This window comes from Podarcis vaucheri (genome assembly GCF_965113315.1).
Source record: "Podarcis vaucheri genome assembly, chromosome: 5".
NCBI classification, from domain to species: domain Eukaryota; kingdom Metazoa; phylum Chordata; class Lepidosauria; order Squamata; family Lacertidae; genus Podarcis; species Podarcis vaucheri.
In genome coordinates this window covers 5957773-5983593 of record NC_138763.1, presented here as the reverse complement: position 1 = coordinate 5983593, position 25821 = coordinate 5957773, and the positions used below count along the sequence as shown (strand labels likewise).

Below are 25821 nucleotides of genomic sequence, written 5' to 3'. Positions count from 1 at the left end.
TTATTATTATTATTATTATTATTATTATTTTATTATTATTATTAATTCCATTGCTTTCCAAACGAAAAGTGAGCAATGAGTCCATAAAGCACACAAAACGTAAAATCTGTTAAAAGCAAATGCACCAAGGAAGTATGACAAAAGACAGATTTTTTACCTAAGAAGTGCTCATTCAGCCATACTTTTTACAGCTGCAGTTGATGCACCAGGGAAACGTCAACCAAATGTGTCAGCTGTCATCTTTAAATTAATTCGTAACTTTAATCCCTCCTAGACTGATCTGACATATTCAGGCGAGGGAGGACTTTAATAAACTTTCCATAAAACAATTTTCCGAACATGTTACGACGCAGGAAAAGTGCCTGCCTGGAGGTGTTCAGAGACAGGATCTGAAATCAGCGTGGGGAGGGGGGGGGGAGGCCCTGAAATTCAGGCACAGCAAACGAGATGCACTCACACCCACGGGAAAGAGCGCAAGGTGCCTAACTCGTGCCTCTCTGCAACTCAGAGTCATGGAAATGCCGGCACTAAGTTCCATTTTCCTCCTCCTCCTCTTCTGCCTCCTGATTGTCCAGTTTGTGAAGCTGCAATGGAGAAAACGACAATTCCCTCCAGGACCAACGCCTCTCCCCTTTATCGGATGCCTATGGCAGGTGAAGTTTTTCAACGTCAGTCGCGAGAGCCTGACCAAGGTATCTGTTTCCAGCAGTTTGACTGGCCGACAGGATAGAGGAATGGGCAGTAGCAAAGGGAGCGTAATGGCCAGTGGGTTGATAAGAGGAGATTGATAGGAGAAGGGTGGTCAAGCTCAGTGGTCAAGCACCCGTTGTTCATGCAGATGGTCTCCAGCATCTGATGGTAGTCTTCTCTCTCTAAAACCCTAAAATTCACCTGCAAGTCACTATGGACAAGTCACTGGATGCACCAATAGTCTGACTCATCTTAGGGCTTCTTCTGATGCTCTGAGTTTTGGAACTTTGGATATGCTAAAGTCTTGGTTGTCAAATGATTTTTTAAATACTGGGGTCTCTGTGGCCACAGCCCCCTCATTTTCAAATTAGGGTATTGGCCTTTCTTTAGGACGATTCCTTTTTTTTGGGGGGGGGGGTTGGCCAGTGTGCTCTGTTAAAAGTCTCTGTGTTTTAAAATTTGGAAATTTAGAAATGAATTCTTGCTGCAGCACATCGTAAAAGCAATTATACCTTCTGGATTCATGCTCAAGTTGGAATTCTGTATTCTTTATCTGTCAGAAGAAGGCTGATCAATCAAAACATGTCTGATACTGGCTTTGCACAATGTTTGTTTTCATGAGATTTTGCATGTTATTTCCAGTTTGTCAGTGTCATAGCATATGAAGATGACTCTATTGGCCATTAGGCTAGGATACTGATTTTATTAAGTTAGAATCTTAAAGTTGCATTGTGCATGCCATAGATTTATATTTTGCTTATAGGCTACCTTGACTTTTCTTTCTATCCATAAAGTCCATAAAGTATCAGTTACAGATAGGTAGTCGTCTTGGTCTGCCATAGTCAAAATAAAAATATGAGCTATCTGAAGAAGTGTGCATGCACACGAAAGCTCATACCAAGAACTAACTTAGTTGGTCTTTAAGGTGCTACTGGAAGGAATTTTTTTATTTTGTCCATAAAGTATGTTTAGCCTGGAAAAGAGGACAGTGAGAGGAGATACAAGAGCCATCTTCAAATATATTAAGGGCTGTCACATGGAGGAGGGAGGAAGCTTTTTTTTTCCTCCTGCTCTGGAGGGCAGGACTTGAACCAATGGTTTCAAGTTACAAGAAAGGAGATTCTGACTAAACGTTTGGAAAAAACTTTCTGACAGTGAGTGCTGTTCAGCAGTGGAACAGTCTCCCACGAGAAGTGGTGGACTCTCCTTCCTTGGAGGTTTTTAAACAGAGGTTGGCTGGCCATCCAGCATTGTGGGGGGTTGGACTAGATGACCCTTCCAACTCTAAGATTCCATGATTCTACTGCATGCAAAAATAGGGTTATTAGGAGAAATTCCCTCTAAAATGCTGAGTGATTTTTCATGAGGATTCAAAAGCAAAATTTCAAATTGCTGCAGAAATGTGGAGGGTTGAATTTAAGACTGAGAAAGTGAGAAACTGAGAGATGCCCAAACTCACAGATTCACCCATCACTGTCTGGCAATGAGGTTCAGCCCATCTCCTCTTTATAGCCGATTGCAACGTGAAGCAATCAGTAAGGTTTATCGAGCCCCTTGTGAGCCACCGTACGTGGCTCTGATGGCTTTAGAAGGTTGCAAGGAGGGCAAAGTGGCCTCACTCTGCCCTGGGAGCCCTGCCAGGCACCAACCTTGCCATCGTTTAGTCACCAAGCAAAGACCTCTTTGTTTTCCTTGCCAGCGGTATAATACTGTATTGCTGTTTTTAATGTGTTCAGATGGTTTTGTTATGGCATTTCTAGACACTTCGCTGCAACCAAAAAACTTTGGATCTTTTAAAATTGGGAAGCGATGCATGACTTTAATGAACTTAGCCCAACCCAAAACTAAGAACAGAATTGCTCAAAGGTTGGGTGTGGTTTTTTATTTGCCTGAGCTTCCCTGGTGTTTTCCTACAGGTGGCAAAATCCTATGGGGACATCTATACTGTATGGTTTGGTCCTCACCCTGTGGTAGTTCTGGATGGGTTCCAAGCTGTGAAAGACGGTCTCACCACCCACCCAGAAGATGTAGTTGGCCGGCCAGTAGTCCCGTTTTTCAGAGCTCTGGCAAACAATAAAGGTAAGGCTGCCTCGCTTGCGTAGGAACCACAGGGTCATGTTGTTCCCATAGCAGAATTGAAGGAGTGGCTCTGTGGTTTTAGTGGAGTTCCTCTTTAGTACACTTTGGTTATAAAGTGCTCAAAAACCTATTGCTTATGAAATCAACTGGCTGCTTCACACGGTGCAAATCTTGGCTTAGCAAGACCCCACAATCTCCTCAGCTTCCAGAGAGAGGGGCTTGCAGCTCCTCCCAGATCCCTTTTGCATTATATTTGGGGAAACTGTTTTGCAAAGATTTCCACCCAAATGCTGATGAATTTTCACAAGGACTTAATTCCGATCCCCTCCCACAAATTGATGCTCAAGGCAGTTTATGGCATGAAGTATCATGTATGATCATGGCAGAATTAGCCATAAACAATAAATAAAATGTATTTTGCATAAATCATAAGATATAAAACAAAGATAAAAAAAAGAAATCAGTAAGAGCAACGACCCGCCCTCCCGCACCCAAGCAATATCCCAGCTCAAGTGTCTGTTTACCAGCTTCAGTTTTTGTAGCTGGAGTCAGTCCATCCATCCATCCATCCATCCATCCATCCATCCATCCATCCGTCAGTCCTTCAGGGCTCCACCCTCCCAGCACAAATGGAAGAATGTCTTCCAGGGCTCACAGCCAATATGCTCTTTGGCCTCTTCAGCAGCCTCAGCTTTTGTAGCTGGAGTCGGGGTCTATGCTAGTCAAAGTCCTGACACTGGAAACAGGGCTTTGGTGGCAACCTCCTAGCATAATTTCGAAGGGTTTGGATTCTGTGCTCTGAATGCAAATAATGGGTCACTGCAGCAGTCCACAGCTGACTTTCAATGCCTCCAGGTATCTTGCTGTCAACAGGCAGTACATGGAAGCACCAGAGGAAGTTCTCGCTGATGACTCTGAAGACATTGGGGCTGGGGAAGACGACGTTGGAGTACCAGATCCAAGATGAAGCTTATCACCTGGTGGAGAACCTTAGGAGCACTAAAGGTACGGCACAGCTCAGGGTTGGAGGGAGAATGTGCCCTTTAATTTATTTTCCAGTCCAGAACCCTGTTTTCTTCTTATGCTCTCATTAATTTCAGCAAGCTAAATCTAAGAGCAACCTCAGGAAGTTTTAAGGTTCCTCTTAGTTTTGATTGCATCTTAGATGGAACATGCATTTATTCATGTTTTATGTCTGTGCTAATAGGCATCTGATTTGACCAATGGTTGCAAGCCATAAATATTGATTGCACTGGATTCCAGTTTTAGCCTGCTTTCTTCTCCTGTTCTCAAAGAGGAGACGAAAACACCAAACAAAATACCTTTGGCTGGAGACCAAGGGAAAACCAGCAGGTTTTTGGAATCGTGCAGCCAATATATTTTTTTTCCAAACCTTGTATGAAGAACTGTAATAGATACTTGCAGTGCTCCCCCTCCCTGAAAAATGTTTAGGGGCACCCTAATACTGCCCCTCAATGAGGCCAAACTTAGATTCACAAAATGTTTAGGGGTATGCGTCCCCCCAGAAAAAAAAGCACTGGATACTTGTATTTATTGCGATTATAGCCAAGCTTCTTTCCAAGGACCTCAAGGCAGGATACACTGATCTTCCTTACCCCCAACCATTTTCACCTTCACAACAACCCTGTGAGGTAGGTTAGGGTGAGAGAGAGTGATATATGAAAGTCAACCTGTGAGCTTCAAGGCTGAGAGGGTGTGTGAGTCTGGATCTATCAAATCTTAGTTTCATACTCTAACTGCTGCTCCATGCTGGCTCTTCAGATCTTCATCCTGGGTTGGCTGAGTGCAGAGGCCATGGCTGATTCCTCAGATTAAACCAGAAAAGTGTCCCCATATCTCTGTTGCCACATTACTCAATGAGAGAATTTCAGCATCAAAATATTTTGGTCTTGCAAGGCAATTAAGGTATCCCAGGAATCAAACGATGCTGCTTCACATTGAAATAATAAGCATGGGTGAGATGAGAACTTCTTGATATCTCAGACTTGTAGCATGAAAGAAATGATTCTCTTTTACTTCTGAATTTAAGTTTTCTGCAGTTCTGAAATCACATCACGGCCCACACTGGGGCTTTTCTTCTGAAGCATCTCCCACATCTCCTCTCACCAACACACACGTTGGCTATTTTTGTTTATGGTTACATCTCACCCAAAAATAATATATTTATTAAGACCAGCCAAAGAATTACAAAATAGCCAGCTGTGTAGGAATTATCTTGGGGTCAGATCCTGCATTGCTGGCTGACTATTTTGTAACTTTTGGGCTGGCTTATTGAGTTGTTTTTATTATGTATTTTGTGTATATTGTGATTTTGTGGTGTAGCTACCCTGAGACCTGCAGGTATACAAATTATGTCATGGATTTTTGTGTTTTTATCTTGTAAACTGCTCTGTGATGCTTGGATGAAAGGCTGTATAGAAATTTAATCAACAACAACAATAATAATGAATAACAACAAATGAATTTTCCTAAAGCAGCCCCTGCCCCCACCCTGGACAAAAACCAAACAAAAAACAACTTATCCAACAACAGGAAGCAAAGTGTGGTGGAAATAGGAAGAAACTAAAAGAAGGAGTTCTTACAAATTAGGCATATATTGGGTAAGGCGATCTTTCAGGTGCCAAGTTGTTAAGGGCTTTTATATATTAACGGGAACACCTTGACTTTGTCTGGGTAGCAAATGAGCAGCCATTGCAGGTCTCTGAGCACAGATGTCATATGCTGACAAGGCCTCGCTCCTGGCAGCAATTGTGTCGCAGCATTCATACGTTGAAATAAGCAATGCATGAACTGCTTTGGTCAAGCTTTCCCAGTCCAGGAACAGTCATAACTGACATACTCATTTCAGTTGGTAAAAGGCATTTCTAGCCACGACAACTATCTGAGCCTTCCGTGACTAAGCTGGATCCAGAAACTCATGGGAATTGTAGTCCCAAACTTCTGGAGGACACCAGATGAGCAAAGGTTGGTTGTTGCTTCTTCTGCTACATTGACAGGATTGTTCACAAATGGGCACTTGATGATTCCAATTGCAGGGAAACCCATGAATCCGTCCTTCGCTTTGACCCTCGCCGTTTCCAACGTGATTTGCGCCGTGGTGTTTGGGCATCGCTTCTCAACTGAGGACAAGAAATTTCACGAGCTCCTGGAAGCAATGGAGGCCATTTTCAAATTTGCTGGCAGTCTCGGTCACAACGTAAGCAAGCCGCTATTTTGCTTTGCTTTTCAATATTTCCTTCCCCGAAAGGAACAGCAGTAAAAGGTTTCACTTTTGCTAGACAGTTTGTGGTGAGGGAAGAATTTCCTTAGAAAATAAATACAATCGTATTTATTATGATATTTAACAATTACAATATTCCCCAACAATTATGATAATTAAGTTTGAAGGCCCAAGGAGTCCAAAAAGTTTTTGTTTTTTTAAATACATGTAAGTGAACTTGAAGATGAGCTAGAATTTTTTCAAAGTTCTACCCCAAACCAAACTTGATTCATGTTCTGTTCACACGTCAATTATGGGAAGTATTTTCTGGTGCAATTCAGAAATTATTGAACTATTTCATACCCTTCAAGTGTCCTGATAAAACCGGGACACCCCACTTTTTCTCATGAGAGCATGGTGCCCATTTTGGGCACCGCAATCTCAGGGCCACGCTCTCACATGAGTCACATGACTTGCCCTGGAAGACCTGCACCCGGCTTTTTGCCTTGATGTGTTGGAGGGTATCCTATTTCAGCCTACTACCTAAAAGGCCTTCTGAAGCAGCTGGGCCTCAACCAGCCCTATAGTTGAAAGAGTGTGGCAGGCCTCTCTAGGGAGGGATTTCCACCGAAGGCTCAGCTCCTTGTAGCTGTCACCTAAGCCTCTTCAGGGCTTTCCCAGATGACCTGAACATTGCTTGGGAAGGTTCATATAGAGATAAGCGATGCCATGGTTGCCTTGGACATGAAGAAGCTTTCTCACACTGAGTCAGACCTCAGTTCCAGCTTGTATTGTGCACACCAACTCTCCAGGGTTGCAGATGTGGAGACATTGCCAGACCTACCTGGATATGACAAGGGTTGAACCTGTCCCCTTCTGTGCACAGGACAGGTGCTCTAATACTGCACAGCAACTTTCTCCACACCTCCATCTGTTCATGTCTCTTTCCCCAGATTTTTAATGTCATGCCCTGGCTTATAAAGTGTATCCCAGGGCCTCACAAGAAGGCCTTGGCCGCCCGAGACTTTGTGTGTTCGTTCATAAGGAAGGAGATCAACAAGCACCAGATTGCAGGACTCCCAGATGACCCTCAAGATTTCATTTATAGTTACCTTGCTCAGATAGAGAAAGTAAGTAGCTTCTTTGTTCATTACCAGAACTGCTCAGGATGTGCTGTCCTCATCCTCTTCTCCATAATTTGAGCAATTGCTCCATCCCCAATTAGAATTTGTATTTTTCTTCCTGCTGGGAAATGCTCCTTTATGAATGTTTAGATAGATAGATAGATAGATAGATAGATAGATAGATAGATTCTTTATTGTCATTACACTAGTGCAACATTGCACAAGTGCAACGAAATTGGATGCCATCCCTTAAAAACAACAAAAGCAAAACAACAGCAACAACCAAACAAACCACCTTCCAACCACACCCACACCCACACCCATCAAACTCCCAGGTCTCACTATCGAGTTACAGCATTCAAAAAGGCCACAGCTCTTGGATAGAAACTGTTTTTCAGTCTATTTGTCCTTGACTTGATGTTTCTATACCTCCTGCCAGAAGGCAGTAGTGCAAACAGACTGTATCCCGGGTGAGATGGATCCTGCAGGATGTTGTTTGCTTTCCTAAGGCAACGGGAACTGTACAGTTCTTCCAAAGGTGGGAGAGGGTGACCAATAATCCTTTGGGCTGTGGTTATGACCTTCTGGAGCACCTTCCTCTCCCTAGCTGTACAACTGGAGAACCAAGCACAAATACAGTATGTAAGTATGCTCTCTATGGAGCCTCGGTAGAAGGACACCAGCAGTCTCTCACTCAGATTGTTCTTTTTTAAAAGTCTGAGGAAATAAATTCTCTGCTGGGCCTTCTTCACCAGAGCAGTGGTATTTGCGCTCCAAGTCATGCCCTGATCCATAGTCACTCCCAAAAACCTGAATTCCGCCACCCTCTCCACCCGTTCCCCGTTGATATACAAGGGCTGAATGTCCGCCTTTTTTCCCCTGTAATCCACCACCAATTCCTTGGTCTTAGCCGTATTGAGAGCCAGATTGTTCTCTCCACACCAAACACAGAGCCGCTCCACCTCGTCCCGATAGGCGGACTCATCCCCTCCTGAAATGAGCCCCACCACCGTAGTATCATCAGCAAACTTGATGATTTTGTTGCTGGAGTAGATGGCTGTACAGTCATACGTATAGAGAGTATAGAGCAGGGGACTCAACACGCAACCCTGTGGTGAGCCGGTGTTAAGGCTAAGGGCTGTGGACACATGTGACCCTACTCTAACCCTCTGAGAACGTTCTGACAAAAAATCCAAAACCCAGAGACAGGTGGAGTTGGGGAGTCCAATCGTCTCTAGCTTGGACACCAGACTATGGGGGAGGATAGTGTTAAAAGCAGAGCTAAAATCCACAAACAGCAGCCTCACATAATTCCCTGGCCGCTCCAGATGGGACAGAGCAGCATGGAGAGTGGTGGTGATAGCGTCTTCTGTGGATCTATTTGCCCTGTATGCAAACTGGTAGTTGTCAAAAGTTGATGGAAGACAGGAAATAATATGACGGCGCACCAGTTTCTCAAAACACTTCATGATGATTGGAGTCAGTGCAACTGGTCTGTAGTCATTCAAACTACTGATTGTGGATTTTTTAGGCAGAGGGACAATAGTTGACGGCTTCAGGCAGGGTGGGACAATAGACTGGTGTAAGGACTTATTGAAGATCTTAGTAAAGACCCTCGCCAGCTGATCCGCACAGCCCTTCAACACCTTTCCAGTGATGCCATCAGGTCCAGCCGCCTTCCTCGGATTCACCATCCTCAATACTTGTCTCACCTCGTGCTCCTCTACAGTGAATGAGGGGCCCCTATGGGCTGGTGGCTGTAGTACCGGCGTCTCAGGTGGCTCCTTCTCGAAGCGAGCAAAGAAGAGGTTAAGCTCCTCCGCCAGCAAAGGGTCACCGTCGACAGCGCCAAGGTTAGGTTTGTAGTTGGTAATATGCTGAATCCCCTGCCACATCTGTCTTATGTTGTTGCTTCTTAAATTATCCTCAATCCTCTGCCTATAATCCAGTTTTGCCCGTCGAATACCCCTCTTCAAGTTTGCTCTTGCCACACTGTAAAGCTGCACCTCGCCCGACCTGAAAGCCCTGTTCCTTTCCCGCAGCAGGCACTGGACCTCTCCATTCATCCAGGGTTTTTGATTGGGATAAAACCGGATGGATTTATTTACTGTGACAGTGTCTGTGCAGTGATTGATATAGCACAGTACTGCCGCCGTGTACTCCTCCAGGTCCGAACGATCGAAAATATCCCAATTGGTTCTCTCAAAACAGTCCTGCAGCTGGTGAATAGCACCTTCAGGCCAGATTTTAACAGATTTTAATATTGTAGGAGCCCGTTTCCTGAGTGGGATATATGCTGGCACCAGGAACAGAGACATATGGTCGGACTGGCCCAAGTGTGGCAGCTGTAAAGCCCTATAGCCGTGATTTACATTCGAATAAACTTTATCCAGTGTCTTTTCCCCTCTTGTGGGGCATTTCACATGCTGATAGAGCGTTGGAAGCACTGTTTTGAGTTCAACATGGTTGAAATCTCCCGCAATGATGTGCACAGCTTCAGGGTACTTGTCTTGCTGACTGCTGATAAGGCTCTGCAGGCATCCCAAAGCCAAGTTGGCATTGGCATCTGGTGGCACGTACACGCCAGTTAGCATAACAGCTGTGAACTCCCTAGGGAGATAGGCTGGTCTGCATTTAACAGCCACATATTCCAAATCCAGTGAACAGTGACTGCCCACAATCTTAGAATTATTGGACCAGCATTTGTTCACATATACACACAGCCCCCCTCCTTTGGTTTTTCCGAAGTCCATTCCTCGATCCTGACGATGTACCGCACAGCCTTCCAACTGAATTACTGTGTCTGGTATGGACGGTTGAAGCCATGTCTCAATGACAAATAAAACGCAGCAGTCTTTTACAAGGCTATTCTTTGCTGCCTGCAGCCTCAATTCATCCATCTTGTTGGCAAGAGATCTCACATTAGCAAGAAATATGCTAGGGAGTGGTGGCTTGATGGACTCCTCTGTAATCTTACCAGGACACCAGCCCGACAACCCCGCCTTTGCCTCCTGTCTCTACGCCGCCTTCGCCTCCTCCCTGGAGGCATAGTAATCCATGGAGAGCCCGGCGGCCTGGCTACTCCCACAGGAACGTTATCTGGGCGAAAATAATCAGCTCTTACAGCTTGTTCACACTGCAACCCGACCTTCAAAAGATCTTGCCTGCTGTAAATCTGCCTGCTGTTAATCTTTCTTGCCCGGCCAGACATACTCAGACCAAATAAAATAATAAAAACAAAGCAAAACGCTAAGGGAGAGCATTAAGCCGCAGCGTCTATGCGCGCCGCCATCTTGCAAAAAAAAAACAAAAAGCCCTTGAAAATTTACAGCTGCAAGGGTGACATTAGGTGTGTCCATTTTTCTATTTCTTCTCTTCTGCAGACGAAAGACCAGCCCAAACCAGCCTACGATGAAAGTAACATGATCCAGTGTATATTTGACCTCTTCTTGGGTGGAACAGAGACATCCAGCACCACTCTCTACTGGGGAGTTCTGTATATGGTGCTTTATCCAGACATCCAAGGTGAGATGATGTAACGCTGCACCACTTTCGAATTGTGCAAATGATGTTCAACTGTTGCATCTTCTGAATGATGTGGAAGAAAGCAAAACGTTGTCTTTCATGCCAACCAACCGTTGTGTTGGGATGAATTTTCTAAAAAGTTTTGCATGCACTTTTGTGTGTGTGTAAATAAATGAATGTGTTTGGATTCCACTCAGCGAAAATCCAGAAGGAGATTGACGCGGTTGTGGCTCCCGGTCAAATGATCAGCGGCGAGGATCGCAAGAAGCTGCCCTACACCAATGCCGTGATCCATGAGGTCCAGCGCTTCAGCAACATCATCGCAGTTGGGTTGCCCAGGTTATGTGTGAAGGACACCATGATTCGACAGTTTACCATTAAGAGGGTAAGTGAACCTCCACTGCTCACATCCCCCGCTTCCTTCAAATGTCTAAGAAAATGTGGCAGAGGTTTATCAGATACCACTTTTAGTTCTACCATCAAAGGAAAGCTGGCCATGTTTCTTATCGGGCAGAAAATGACATTCTGCCTACCGTACATCTAAAGCACATGACTTCCCCCAGAGAATCAGGGGAACTGGGACTTCCGGGTTAGCGCCTCCGGCAATGGCAGATTTCCTCTGACCGGGAGGAATCTGCTTCGTGGAAATCAGGGTCTGGACCGCCACGGCGAGGCGGAGACCCATTAAAAACCACAGGCGGGAGAATCCTGTGGATGTGGGATTCGGCTGGCACCTTTTGCGCCTCCCCTACTCGCGGGGAAACCCGGTTTTGGGGATCCGGAGTGACGTGGGGTGAGCTGCGCGGTGCTTCGAATCGACTGCTTTTTTCACGAAGTGAAGCTGCATTGCTGTTGCCGGAGAGCGCTGACTTTTTCCTGTGGACAATTGGAATTTAAACAACTACCCGTGAGTAGAATGGAAAATTGGATTACTAAACATCTTTAATTTGGCACCGAAGTGGGAAGGCTCCAAACAGGAAGTCCGCCTTCCGCTTTTGTAAATAGATTGAAGCAAAGACATTGCAAGCTAAAGTCTGGAAAGTCTTTTGTAAAGGATTAAATCTCCATCGGCTAAAATCACTAAACCCCCCTTGGAAGCAGGAGAAGAGGGGGAAAGTTTAGATTGTTTAAGCCTGCAGGAGAGAGAGTGAAGAAAGATAAATTACCACCGTTTTGAACCTGGGAATGGGCTGCCAGGGAGCGACGTATTGGGAAAGTTCATTGACTGTGAATAAAACGTATGTTGACAGATAGTTAAACAAGAGAAACATATTGATTCCAATGTTTCCTTTTGCACTTGAAAGGAGCAAAATATCTGAAAATCGAAATTAACTTTGTTAACTTTGGTTGCTGCACCCGCTTTTAAAAAAAAGACAGATACAAATAGAAACTTTCCCCTAGAGGGAGCTCTTGAAACTGTTGCAGTAGTGGAGCTTGGGAAGTCTCCAGCTGTAGAGATTAAAGACCGTGAGAATTAGACTTGACCTTGGACAAGAATGCGGACAGAAGAAGCCTTAGTGATTGCTTTTTGCAAAACAAGTGCCTTATTGGAACAGCTTCATGAGAAGATGGATGTGATGACTACCAGCATTGACAACTTTGGACAAAAAAGGATTGATTTGGGACAAAAAGTGAATACTTATAAAGAAACTACTCAGGAACCGACCCAGGAATCTGCTTTGACATGGCAAGCTGTGGAGAAGACAAAGGAGGAGGTTGTTGTTGAACCTCAAGCAATACAAGTGGAGAGAGCCTCGGCCTTGTATGAGCATAAGCTGTTGCTTTTGAAGACCGAATCTGGAGAAAGCCAGATTTGGAGAGATGAAGTCTCGCTTGGATTGGAGAAGGAGCGTTGGAAAGATCCCCTTATGCAGGGATGTTCTGGCCTTTGGGATCTGGTTTTGGGCCAGGGGGAGATTGGAGTGGCGGGGGCCTTTAACTTTGGAGGGACTTTGAAACGTGTTTTGAAATATGTTTTGGATTTTGGCCCTGTCTATGGAGAATGGGCTGACTTGTTGAGAAGGGATAAAGACATTGTTAAGTTGGAGTCTACCCGAGATCTACTCCTCAGTGACAAAGGAAGGAAATTAAGAGCAAGATCAGCAGAAGACAAAGTAAAGTGCAGGTATAAATATGAAGAAGACCTGCAGAAGGGACATGGAAAAGAGTTAAGAGCCTCGGACAGGAGATCACCAGGTTGATGGACTAGATGGAATGGATAGAAAAGACTGACAGAACCCGAGACCAGGGTGAAGAGACGGTGGATGAAGATTGGAAGAAAGTTAAAAAATTTATTTAGAGAAATATTGTAAAATTTATGAGTGTTAGAAAAATGTTGGAATGAAACTATATGACTTTAGTAGAAATGTTATAAGGAGTTATGTACAAATAAGTTTTAAGTTTTAGGGTTTTTTATGGTAAGATAAGGTTAAAATGAATTAAGATAATTAAATGACAGAAAATAGTGAAAGATGGAAAGGATTTGCTGACATAATTAATAACTAGAATACAAAAAAGGGAGGTGTGAGGAGGTCAATGAAACAAGTTAATGAAAGATAAAGATATGGAAATATTGGATCTATTTTTAATTTTTTTGCTTTTGTTTTTGGTCTTGATGTATTGTGTGTTTTGTTCTCTTTTTTCTTTTTTTCTTTTTTATATGTATTGACTTGTATTGTTTAATCCCTTTTTCCTCTTTTTTTCACTTTTTTCTGTAATTTTAAACTTTCAATAAATATCTTTTTTTTTAAAAAAAGAGACAATCAGGGGAACTGTAGTTTACCCACAATGAAGCTACAGCCCCCCGCACCCTCAATAAACTGCAGTGCGCAGAATTCTGTGGGGGAAGCCATCGTCACTAAATGTGCTGTACAAGTATGGTGTCCACACAGCCTTTGTGTCTTTCCCCATCGCAGAAGATGTTGCACCATCCCTGAGAGGTGAAGATGCTCAGAGCATTATCTCTGGCCAACAAGAGGCCAATTGAATCTCTCTTTGCCAGAGCCCTCTGCTTCTCCAGTTTGGTAGCGAATCATGCAATTATTTGAGAGAGGGGTTTTACTGAACTGAGAGCTGAGTGTATGGTCTGCTTCCCTGGAGCAAGGCAGGACTGAATCTCTGACTCTTTTTTTCCAGGGCACCATGATCTTTCCAAACATGGCTTCTGCCTTGTACGATCCCAACGAATGGGCGACGCCTGAAAGCTTCAACCCCAACCACTTCCTTGACAAGGACGGAAATTTCGTTTGTCCAGAAGCCTTCATTCCATTTTCTTTAGGTAGATGAAAAGGCTGGAGACAAAATCTTGGTGGTTTCCTTGAGGGTTTTGCTTTGCATTGTTGGGAGCTTAAAGACATAGTAGCATGCCTAAGGCTGCCCAAGGCATATATGAAGAACATGAGAACATAAGAAGAGCTTTGCTTGATCAGGCCAATGACCCATCTAGTCCAGCATTCTGTTCTCACAGTGGCCAACCAGATGCCTGTGAGATGCCTTCAAGCAGTGAGGCATTCTCAAAGTAAAGGAAGGATTGAACTCTGATTAATAAGAATACACACAGAGGCTTGAACCAGCAAGACTCTGGGAAGGGTGCATATGATAGTCTCTCTCTGTGTCTCCAGCCCCCCTCGGCCCAGGTCGTTTTATTCACAAAAGAACTTTTTTACAGAGTGTTCGTAAGAACCAATCAGATTTCTTCTGAGCATTTCAACAAACCCCACATGGGGTCAAAGTTAAACTACCAAAACTAATTAAGCACACATATTTCTGGGGTAAACAAAACAGAACTACAAAGGAGTGCATTTGGCAACCCCGGGAGGTGTTAAACAAGCAATATACATGATAAGAAGGATGGCCAGGAGGACAGCGATCATTATCACCTTTATCACCTGTTTCCTGGCCCTAAGATTAACATCCTAAGATTAACATATCAGAAAACCTACATCAAAGAAACTTCCGACTGTCTTTGATGACCCAGGATGCCTGCCTGGCAAAGCAACTGGGTTGTGTACGTGACTTGTCAAGAAAGAGAAATGGAACAGGGATGCAGAGGTGTGGATTGACCAAGAATCATATCAAAATAGTTTAAACCCAGTCAACGCAATGCTTTCATTGCTGACACAGATGGCTTACTCTATACTTGTTATAATTCCTCATAGCAATCCCACCTGATCACTACAAAGCAGGTTTCAAACACAAGAGCCCTGTCCTCTTCCGTGGTTTCCAGCAACTGGTATTTGGAAGCATTTCTGCCTCTCCAGCTGTGGAGACAAGCTATCATGGCTAGTAGGAATACATATTTTCTTAGGAGGGGCTCATTTTCATAGAAACACGGGGGCTGCCTTGTCTACCCTGGCGGTGTCTTTCCAGGGTTTCAGATGTGGGGCAGGGAAGGAGGACCTTCTAAGCCAGGCATAGGCAAACTCGGCCCTCCAGGTGTTTTGGGACTACAACTCCCATCATCCCTAGCTAACAGGACCAGTGGTCAGGGATGATGGGAGTTGTAGTCCCAAAACACCTGGAGGGCTGAGTTTGCCTATGCCTGTTCTAAGCCATTCCTGGAGATGTTCCGCCACTGGCTCAGGTCAGCAGATTTCCCCATGGGAATCCAGTTTGCCCCTCTAGGCTCCCAATGCATCTTCATGCCCTGGGATGAGCCTGGAGTCATCACACTAATGAGCACTTAGCCTCAGGCCCTCAGCAGCAGCAGAGGGTGGTGGGATTTTGTGTCAATACTGAGCAAAAGTGTTGTGAAAGATCTAGATATTATTTTTCTAAGAAAGGTATGCCCTGCTTTTCAACTTAAGAGTTCTCCAAATGGCAATGGATGTAAATTTATTGGCACCTAGTTGGCCACTGTGAGAACAGACTAGATGGGTCCCCCTTTTCCTGACCCAAGAGCGGAGCTCTCCTTATGTCCTTACGGTGCACAGCCTGACTTCATCTCTCTCCTTCTCCTACAGGGCAGCGAGTGTGCTTGGGAGATCACCTGGCCAAGACGGAGATGTTTCTTTTCTTCTCCAACCTCCTGCAGGCGTTCACTTTCCATTTGGCGGAAGGGTCAAAAGATGTCAACACAGAGCCTGTTTTGGGGGGCACTTTGCAGCCTCACTACTTTGAGATCTGCGCTATCCCTCGATAGACCCGGCATCTCATGTCTTTGGAAATCTGTTTAGGAAAAGTTGCAAGGTGGAAACATGCTGTACTGTTAACCCAAAGCCCGCCGTCTTCTGGTGTGGGGTTGCGTAGCTTCTTCAGAGTCCTGAGAATCAAAACTTTTGTCGTGAGACAAGGAATAAGTTTCTATACCTCCTGACTGCAAAGGAAAAGCCTGAAAATACACAACAATACCTGTGTATGAGGTCTGAGTGCAGTGGATCCCAAAGTGGGCAATATCACCCCACAGGGGCAGGGGCATTACTGGGGGGGGCAGCTAAGAGACTTTGAAAAGCTGGGGGTCACTGGGTCAAGTTCTTTCGTTTTGTAGAATTAATTAGATGAAACATTTTAAACTGGATTTTGAATAAATGTGAAGTTGTTACTATTTTGAATTTTATTGTGTTATTATCTTTCTTAGCGGGTTTGTCAAACCACTATAATGAATAATCCTTTTTAGAGAGTAAGGCCAGATAGGGCACTGGGGACAAAGTTTATGGAACCAAGAAGGTGGGTGTCACTGTCCAGAAACATTTGGGAAATTACTGGTCTAAGGTATGACTTCAACATTACGCAGCTCTTTTTATCCTTGTCTTTCAGCCACAGGCACCCTAACTGGGCATTGTCTCTCTCTTCTGACCTTACCTGACATCATGTCCCGCTTCCATGAACACTGCTCCAGCCTTCTATTCAAAAAGGTGCAGAAAACCCCCACAAGGATGGAAGATCTTAATCGGTTAAAAAGTTCCTCCTGTGTCACTTAGTTTTCTGCTTTGCTTTCTTTTTTGCATAGAGAATTATTTTCCTACTCTGTTCTACTGCTGGATGCTGCAGATCAGTCGTATCTGGGACAGACATGTTTCTGTTCATGCTCTGCTGAGGTCTCTTGGCAACACCAGTTCATTAACACCAAGTCATGGCTCACAACCATTTTCCTCTTCTTCCCCACAGTTAGGCCAGCCACAAGATCATTTTTTGCTGGTGTTAGTGTGGGTGTGTTAAAAGCATTGCCTCTGAATACCAGTTGCTAGGAATCACAAGGGAGAGAACACACCCTTTAAATTAATACTATTTTACTTTCAATTGATTGCAGCCCCTTGTTTTTCTCTAACCTTCTTCATCTTGAAACATGAAGAACTAAGTTCTCCCCGCCAAGGAGAGAAGTGCTTTCAACCACTCCCACCCTTTTTTTGAAGAATAATTTTGAATCAGAATTCCAAAGTTGGAACCTTTAGGCCTGTGTATGTCAGCACAGGGCGGGGGAACCTGTGGCCCCCCCTGTAGTGATCAGGTGGGATTGCTATGAGGAATTATAACAGATATAGAGTAAGCCATCTGTGTCAGCAATGAAAGCATTGCGTTGACTGGGTTTGAACTATTTTGATATGATTCTTGATCAATCCACACCTCTGCATCCCTGTTCCATTTCTCTTTCTTGACCAGTCATGTACACTGCCAGTTGCTTCGCCAGGCAGGCATCCTGGGTCATCAAAGACAGTCGGAAGTTTCTTTGATGTAGCTTTTCTGATATGTTAATCTTAGGATGTTAATCTTAGGGCCAGGAAACAGGTTTCACATAAAGGTGATAATGATCACTGTCCTCCTGGCCATCCTTCTTATTGCATGTGTATTGGGGTTGTCAAATGCACTCCTTTGTAGTTCTGTTTTATTTACCCCATGTTTAATTAGTTTTGGTAGTTTAACTTTGACCCCACGTGGGGTTTGTTGAAATGCTCAGAAGAAATCTGATTGGTTCTTACGAACAGTGTGTAAAAAGTTCTTTTGTGAATAAAACGACCTGGGCCGGAGGGTGGAGGGAGAGATTATTATACGCACCCTTCCCAGAGTCTTGCTGGTTAAAGCCTCTGTGTGTATTCTTATTAATCAGAGTTCAATCCTTCCTTTGCTTTGGGAACACCTCACACACACACACCCCCAAGGACACTGGGCTCCTGCTCCCATCACCCTTGACCAATGGCCCTGCTGGCTGGGACTGATGGGAGCTGGGATGGGTCCAGCAATTTCAGAGGTGCCACTGGTTCCAAGTTCCTGGCCCTTCCCCCCTAGCCCACCCAGTTCCTTGCCCCATCTGAAGCAGAACATTGGAGCTCTCCAGGGTGCTGAACTCTTGCTGCTCAGCACAGGGCAGTGGAACCTGAAATTCCTGGACTAAAGTTCCCATCGTCCCCAACTATTGACCCTGCTTGCTGAGGCTGATGGGAGTTGAAGTCCAGCAACATTGGGATGGCCACCATACCCCTCATCTCAAATTATCTCCTAAATGCAGATGTGTGCACACAGACAAGCACTTTCTATGCTGAAGTAATCCACCATACAGTTTACAATAATTGGTCTGCCATTAAAACTGGTATACTTTTGGGAGGATTGCAGCATGTGGTGTGTGTTTGAATGGAATGTGATTTTTTGAAAAGAAAGTCAGGTTACTGGATAAATCAGAGAATGAAAGCCATGGGACATAGAAGTACATAAGTTATTAGGTCAGTGGTTTTACTTTCTGGGAACACTTTCCAGGTGAATTTGTCTCCTGAGAAGTCCAAGGTTGCAGAAGATTTTGAGATGCATTCATGAGTGCACTTTTTGTTCCCATAAGGCTTTGGGCGCTTCATGCTGGCTGGGGCTGATGGAAGCTGGGCTCCCAAAACATCTGGGATGCCATAGGCTCCATGCTCTTGATCTTAGAGGATGGATGGGAGAGGAAATCACAATGCTGGATTTTCAGCCCCTGGTTTCTAAGAGGTCATTGTATTTTATTGTATTTTTTACATCGGGTTACAGCCCTAAGTCACTGGTTCCATCAGGGCAAGGATTTCTCCTTGCAAAATGGAAGATACCCCCTTCTTCAAGCCCTGTGTGTCTCCTAAATCTGTTCTGGAGTTTTCACCAAAGCTTTTAAGCAAATGTTGGGATGGCGCAAGTCATGAAAATGGATATTTTTGGGGTACATGCAGAGGCACGAGAACAAACATGCATATGAATTTTTTTTTTGCATACTCTTACAAAAATTGCAAACGGCTGTGGAACTGGGGCAGACTGACATTATGACCGGAAAATTGAGAAACTGAGAGATAGAAGATAGCCCCCCCCCATCTAAGCTTACAGAAACTGCTTTTGTTCCAACTTCACAACCAAAATATTAGATAACAGCAAACTGAACACTAGCTCAGGTTTCGGTCTTGCCCCTTCTCCCAGACATCTGGTTAATTCTTGGGCTTTTATTTTTTTACACTGCCTTGCTTTACTGTGTTCATTTGTTCTTTTGTTCCCCTGTTGATTACAAGAAGGACCTTTTGTTTTTGTACAAATGCAAAAGTACTCCAGAGGTTTTTGTATGTCCAGATGGCAAATGAAAGTTCTTGGTGACGTCATGGCTTCTCAGCTCCGTGAACAACTGGCCTCTGTTCCAAGGTGTCCAGTAACGTATTGAATCATTTCGTTTTATCATTAAGTCCCGGAGATGCTTCCCAAAGCATTCAGCTGCCACAATAAGTAACTGCTTGCATGAGCAGAACAACCGCCACCTGTGCAATGGGGATTCCCTGCTCTTCCCCCAAATACACTACCCCCTAAATATACAGTGGTACCTCGGGTTAAGTACTTAATTTGTTCCGGAGGTCTGTACTTAACCTGAAAATGTTCTTAACCTGAAGCACCACTTTAGCTAATGGGGCCTCCTGCTGCCGCCACGCCACCAGAGCCTGATTTCTGTTCTTATCCTGAAGCACTATTTCTGGCTTAGTGGAGTGTGTAACCTAAAGTGTATGTAACCTGAAGCGTATGTAACCCAAGGTACCACTGTATTCAAGTTTTCCCACCCCAACCTTTCAGAACAGACCTGAGGGTGCTGCAGGGTGTCACATGGGGGGAGAGAAGATGGGAGGGAGTCCCATTTTGCAAGTGGAAGTCTTCTGAGTTGCTCAACTATTTAGTAGAATACTGCTCAAAGTGTCCCCTCCAATGCCAGAGCAAGACCTCCACTGAGGTTATATTAATATTATGCGGTTTCCCAATGGAAATTAAACACACCCACACACACACACCCCTCTTAACTTACATATAAAATAGTAGATCATTTTCTCTCCTGAGACCTCATATAGCAATATAAAATAAATTATAATCAACAGAATGCATATGTTCAGGTAGGTAGCCGTGTTGGTCTGACACAGTCAAAATAAATTAAAAAATTGTCCAGTAGCACCTTAGAGACCAGCTAAGTTTGTTCTGGGTATAAGCTTTCATGTGCATGCACACTTCTTCAGATGCACTGAAACAGAAGTCACCAGACCCTTATATAATGCATATGTAGCATACATTGATGTTCTCACCTTGTTTTCATTTCATTCATTTTTTAAAATAGTTTTTATTGAGTTCTGCAGATTTTATATTCATCACAATCAATGTTTTTTTTAAAAAATGATATATAAACCCCTACCCCCCCACTTCCCCCAACCTCCTCTTCTGATTCATTATATATTTACTTCTCCTGCCTGTTTTCTTCTACTTTCATTTTATAATCTTTTAATTAAATATTGTTATAATCTTACCAATTTTGTATCATATTTTCCACATTACTTCTTACCCTTTGTTATTTCCCCATTATTACAACTTAACTTTTTTTGCTTGTTTTCCTAATTGCAAGTGTTTACTCAAACCCTGATAGTGAGTCCACTTCTTTCATTTTGTTCATTTATCCAGTTGGATGATTGTTCCAAACCACCCTGTGGCTTGTACAAAGGGCGGTTTATAAAAGTCAAACATGGAAAAAAGAATGCATAAAATAACACAGTCCCTGGAGTACACAACGAGGTAGAACAACCTACAAAACAGTGATTTATTAAAAGCAGCAGCAGCAGCAACCAGCTGATTTCTCCAACCACGTCTCTTCTCCTCCTAATGCCCACTGAAAAAAGGCGAGTCTTAACCAGCTGCCCAAACCCATAAACCCACCTCCATAGGAAGGGAATTCCAAATGGGAGGAGCCACCACTGAAAAGGCCCCTCCTTCCTGGCCCCCATAGCACTGTTACGATATAGAAGCAATGCGGCCGCGAGCTGGTAGCTTGAAAGCAAATCATAATGGGAATGTTGGGACTGTTCCGTGGGAAACAGAGGGACAGTCAATTCACAGTGCAGAGGGCACCGGAATTAGCTCAGAGTGTAATATGAGCTGGACAGGAAGTACAGGAGGAGTTTGTCTCTCGGCTGTTGGAGTTTGAAGAGAGCAGTCATGATTTTTGTAATGCTGCAAAGACAGAAATAAAGGCATGTAAATACGTTTCTGTCTATCTCTTTCCCTTGCCCGGGGGGGGGCAGGAAAGAGGGGGGGTTCTTCTCACGCTGAGAAGGATCGCCTATCGCGACCTCTGCCTGGATCTTGCTGGGAAAGCAGACAGGGAGGTCAACAGGAGATCAAGCCAGGTGCCTGGAGAGTTGCCAGTTTCTCCTGATGAAGGCTTGATTCCCAACAAGCACATCCTGCATCCTGCATAGGGACCATGAAGAGGGACTCCCCTGATGAAGTAAAGCAGTAGTTTCACAATAAGATGTAATTGGTTTTTGCTACCCTTTTTGGCTCTAGGATGTTAAATGAAACTCATGTCCCCAATGTGAAAATCTGGGGAAAGCAGGCAGTTAGGTGAACATTGTAGTGATCAGGTGGGATTGCTATGAGGAATTATAACAAATATAGAGTAAGCCATCTGTGTCAGCAATGAAAGCATTGCGTTGACTGGGTTTAAACTATTTTGATATGATTCTTGATCAATCCACACCTCTGCACCCCTGTTTCATTTCTCTTTCTTCACAAGTCATGTACACACTTAGACAGGCAGACTCCTGGGTCATCAAAGACAGTGTACCAATCAAGAAATCTGATTGGTACTTATGAACACTCTGTAAAAAGTTCTTTTGTGAATAAAACGACCTGGGCCGAGGGGTAGAGGGAGAGAGATTATTATACGCACCCTTCCCAGAGTCTTGCTGGTTCAAGCCTCTGTGTGTATTCTTATTAATCAGAGTTCAATCCATCCTTTACTTTGGGAACGCCTCAAATATGATACTGGCAAGGCACCTACACTGGCAAGGAAGCAATCCTGTATAGCAGGTCAGTATTATTACTACAATACAGACAGGGCCTCAGGCTGAGAGGGTGGTTTGCCAATGAACCAGCCCATGAACGATGAAGTTTGAGCCAGAAAATTGATATGCGTGGGACTACAATTTGTGCGAAACCTGAGCTGCTTTCTGGGAAAGCTGCACTCATGCTTGTCCTTCATGTGAAAGAGCTGTATCTTTCTGTAGCCTGCAAGGACCAGTTTCATTATATGCTAGGTTCCTCATCAATACATGGCCGACACATGATTGAAATGACTTGGTTTATTCCTTATGGCAATTAGGGAAAAGAGCCATGGTAGATCAACTGCTCGGCATGCAGAAGGTCCCAGTTGAAAACAAGTGTTGAATCGTATTGCAAATAAATTAGCAGCTGGAAGACATTCACATCTAGAAGATCACTGTTGAGTTTGGTTAGAAAGCCATGTACCCACAAACTGGGTTTCCACAGAGGAGTTCCTGTTCAAGAAAACAAGAAAACTCCATGGACAAAGACAACAGGCACATAAAAGTTATGATGCTGGAAGATGAGCCCCTCAGGTCGGAAGGCGTCCAACATGCTACTGAGGAAGAGCGGAGGACAAGTACAAGTAGATTCAGAGCTGATGAAGCGGCTGGGCCAAAGCCGAAAGGACGCTCAGTTGCGGATATGCCTGGAAGTGAAAGGAAAGTCCAATGCTGTAAAGAAAAATATTGCATAGGAATCTGGAATGTAAGAACCATGAACCTTGGTAAGCTGGATATGGTCAAAAATGAGATGGCAAGAATAAATATTGACATCCTGGGCATCAGTCAACTAAAATGGATGGGAATGGGCGAATGTTCAGATGACCATCATATCTACTACTGTGGGCAAGAATCCGGTAAAAGAAATGGAGTCACCCTCATAGTCAACAAAAGAGTGGCGAAAGCTGTACTGGGATGCAATCTCAAAAATGATAGAATGATCTCGATACAAATCCAAGGCAGAACTTTTAACATCACAGTAATCCAAGTTTATGCACCAACTACCGGTGCTGAAGAAACTGAAATTGACTGATTCTATGAAGACTTACAACACCTTCTAGAAATGACACCAAAGAAGGATGTTCTTCTCATTATATGGGATTAGAATGCTAAAGTAGGGAATCAAGAGATAAAAGGAACAACTGGCAAGTTTGGCCTTGGAGTTCAAAATGAAGCAGGGCAAAGGCTAATAGAGTTCTGCCAAGAGAACAAGCTGGTCATCACAAACACTCTTTTCCAACAACACAAGAGACGACTCTACACATGGACATCACCAGATGGGCAGCATCGAAATCAGATTAATTATATTCTCTGCAGCCAAAGATGGAGAAGCTCTATACAGTCAGCAAAAACAAGACCTGGAGCTGACTGTGGCTCAGATCATCAGCTTCTTATAGCAAAATTCAAGCTTAAACTGAAGAAAGTAGGAAAAACCACTGGGCCGGTAAGATACAATCTAAATTATTATTATTTATATAAAATATTTATTAAGGGTTTTAAACAATTTAGACAATACAACAAAACTTATAAAAACATACAAAACACAAAAAACAAGCAAAAAAGCCATAAAAAGACAGAAAGAAGAAAATAATTCAATTTCTTAAATATTATTTCCATAACCCTCTTTCATGACTCCCTCACGCCTCCCTTTTCTGTGTTCCTGTTTACAAAATCATGTTCAGCAATACTTCACCTTCTCTCAAAATCTGTTTTAAATTGTACCTTCAGCTATTATGTCTCCAATTTTACCCTTTGTTATCAAGTATTTAAGTATTTAAGCTTGACATAATATTTATTCAAATTTCATCTTTGTTCTTATATTTCAGTTATTTATACTCCTTTCCGCTAGGTTACTAATGCCATATTAACTTTATATCCTGCATCATTCTAGCATTCATACAATTTACAATACTTTTGCAAATAGTCCTTAAATTTCTTCCAGTCCTCTTCCAGTGTCTCTTCTCCCAGGTCTCGGATTCTGCCAGTCATTTCTGCCAGTTCCATATAGTCTATCAGTTGCATCTGCCATTCTTCCAGAGTGGGCAAATCTTGAGTTTTCCAGTACTTTGCGATGAGTATTCTTGCTGCAGTTGTCGCGTACATTAAAAAAGTTCGGTCCTTCTTTGGCACCATTTGCCCGACAATGCCCAAAAGGAAGGCCTCTGGTTTCTTAAGGAAGGTATATTTAAATACCTTTTTTAGCTCATTATAGATCATTTCCCAGAAAGCCTTAACCTTTGGGCACGTCCACCAAAGGTGAAAGAATGTTCCTTCAGTTTCTTTACATTTCCAACACTTATTGTCTGGCAAGTGGTATATTTTTGCAAGCTTGACTGGGGTCATGTACCACCTATATATCATTTTCATAATATTTTCTTTCAAGGCATTACATGCCGTGAATTTCACACCAGTGGTCCATAACCGTTCCCAGTCAGCAAACATAATGTTGTAACCAATATCTTGCACCCATTTTATCATAGCTGATTTAACCGTTTCATCCTGAGTATTCCATTTTAACAGCAAGTTATACATTTTTGAAAGTACCTTAGTTTTTGGTTCTAACAGTTCTGTTTCTAGTTTCGATTTTTCTACCTGGAAGCCTGTTTTTTTGTCCATATTAAAGGCCTCCCTGATCTGAGCATAATGTAACCAGTCTCGCACTTTATCCTTTAATTTCTCAAAACTCTGCAATCTCCATATGTCTCCATCTTTTTCTACTATTTCCCAATATTTTGGCCAATTGGCCTCCATATTGAGTCTTTTCTGAGCCTTAGCTTCCATTGGTGACAACCACCTTGGGGTCTTACTTTCTAATAAAATATAATCTAAATTAAATCCCTTATGAATACACAGTGGAAGTGAGGAACAGGTTTAAGGATTTAGATTTGGTGGACAGAGTGCCTGAAGAACTATGGATGGAAGCTCGTAACATTATACAGGAGGCAGCAACGAAAACCATCTCAATGAAAAGGAAATGTAAGAAAGTGGCTGTCCAGTGAGGCCTTATAAATAGCGGGGGAGAGAAGGCAAGCAAAATGCGAGGGAGATAGTGAAAGATACAGGAAATTTAATGCAGATTTCCAAAAAATAGCAAGGAGAGACAAGAAGGCCTTCTTAAACAAGCAATGCAAAGAAATAGAGGAAAACAACAGAATGGGAAAAACCAGAGATCTGTCCAAGAAAATTGGAGATATGAAAGGAACATTTCGTACAAAGATTACCATAATAAAGGACAAAAGTGGAAAGGACCTAACAGAAGCAGAATACATCAGGAAGAGGTGGCAGGAATACACAGAGGAATTATACCAGAAAGATATGGATGTCTTGTACACCCCCGGTAGTGTGGTTGCCGACCTTGAGCCAGACATCCTGGAGAGTGATGTCAAATAGGCCTTAGAAAGCATGCCTAATAGCAATGCCAGTGGAAGTGATGACATTCCAGCTGAACTATTTAAAATTTTAAAAGATGATGCTGTTAAGGTGCTACACTCAATATGCCAGCAAATTTGGAAAACTCAGCAGTGGCCAGAGGATTGGAGAAGATCAGTCTACATCCCAATCCCAAAGAAGGGCAGTGCCAAAGAATACTCCAACTACAGCACAATTGCACTCATTTCACACGCTAGCAAGGTTATGCTTAAAATTCTACAAGGCAGTCTTAAGCAGTATGTGGACCGAGAACTCCCAGAAATGCAAGCTGGATTTAGAAGAGGCAGAGGAACCAGAGACCAAATTGCAAACATGAGCTGGATTATGGAAAAAGCTAGAGAGTTCCAGAAAAACATCTACTTTTGCTTCATTGGCAAACTATGGCAAGTTCTTAAAGAAATGGGAGTGCCTGATCAACTCATCTGTCTCCTGAGAAATCTCTATGTGGGACAAGAAGCTACAGTTA

General features: G+C 43.4%; 1 protein-coding gene and 1 long non-coding RNA gene across 2 annotated transcripts; one reads left to right on the top strand and one right to left on the bottom strand.

The window, feature by feature from the left end:
* The first annotated feature begins 412 nt into the window (after positions 1 to 412).
* Positions 413 to 16187, top strand: LOC309533165 (cytochrome P450 2J4-like). The gene is made up of 9 exons (XM_082224369.1): positions 413 to 692; positions 2607 to 2769; positions 3625 to 3774; positions 5826 to 5986; positions 6943 to 7119; positions 10497 to 10638; positions 10836 to 11023; positions 13774 to 13915; positions 15600 to 16187. Exons 1-9 carry the CDS (start codon positions 513 to 515, stop codon positions 15776 to 15778), a joined length of 1482 nt encoding a protein of 493 aa, XP_082080495.1. The 5' UTR covers positions 413 to 512; the 3' UTR covers positions 15779 to 16187.
* LOC309533392 lies at positions 14202 to 15593 on the bottom strand. Its single transcript, XR_014220204.1, has 2 exons — positions 15173 to 15593; positions 14202 to 15039 (listed from the first exon to the last, which is right to left on the bottom strand). It is a non-coding gene; the product is annotated as an uncharacterized lncRNA (long non-coding RNA).
* Positions 16188 to 25821: the final 9634 nt, after the last annotated feature.

Coding starts and splice junctions, on each gene's coding strand:
- LOC309533165 (XM_082224369.1), top strand. CDS start 513: ATGGAAATGCCGGCACTAAGTTCCATTTTCCTCCTCCTCCTCTTCTGC. Junction 2,770..3,624: donor AGCTCTGGCAAACAATAAAG/GTAAGGCTGCCT, acceptor CAATGCCTCCAG/GTATCTTGCTGTCAACAGGC. Junction 7,120..10,496: donor ACCTTGCTCAGATAGAGAAA/GTAAGTAGCTTC, acceptor TCTCTTCTGCAG/ACGAAAGACCAGCCCAAACC.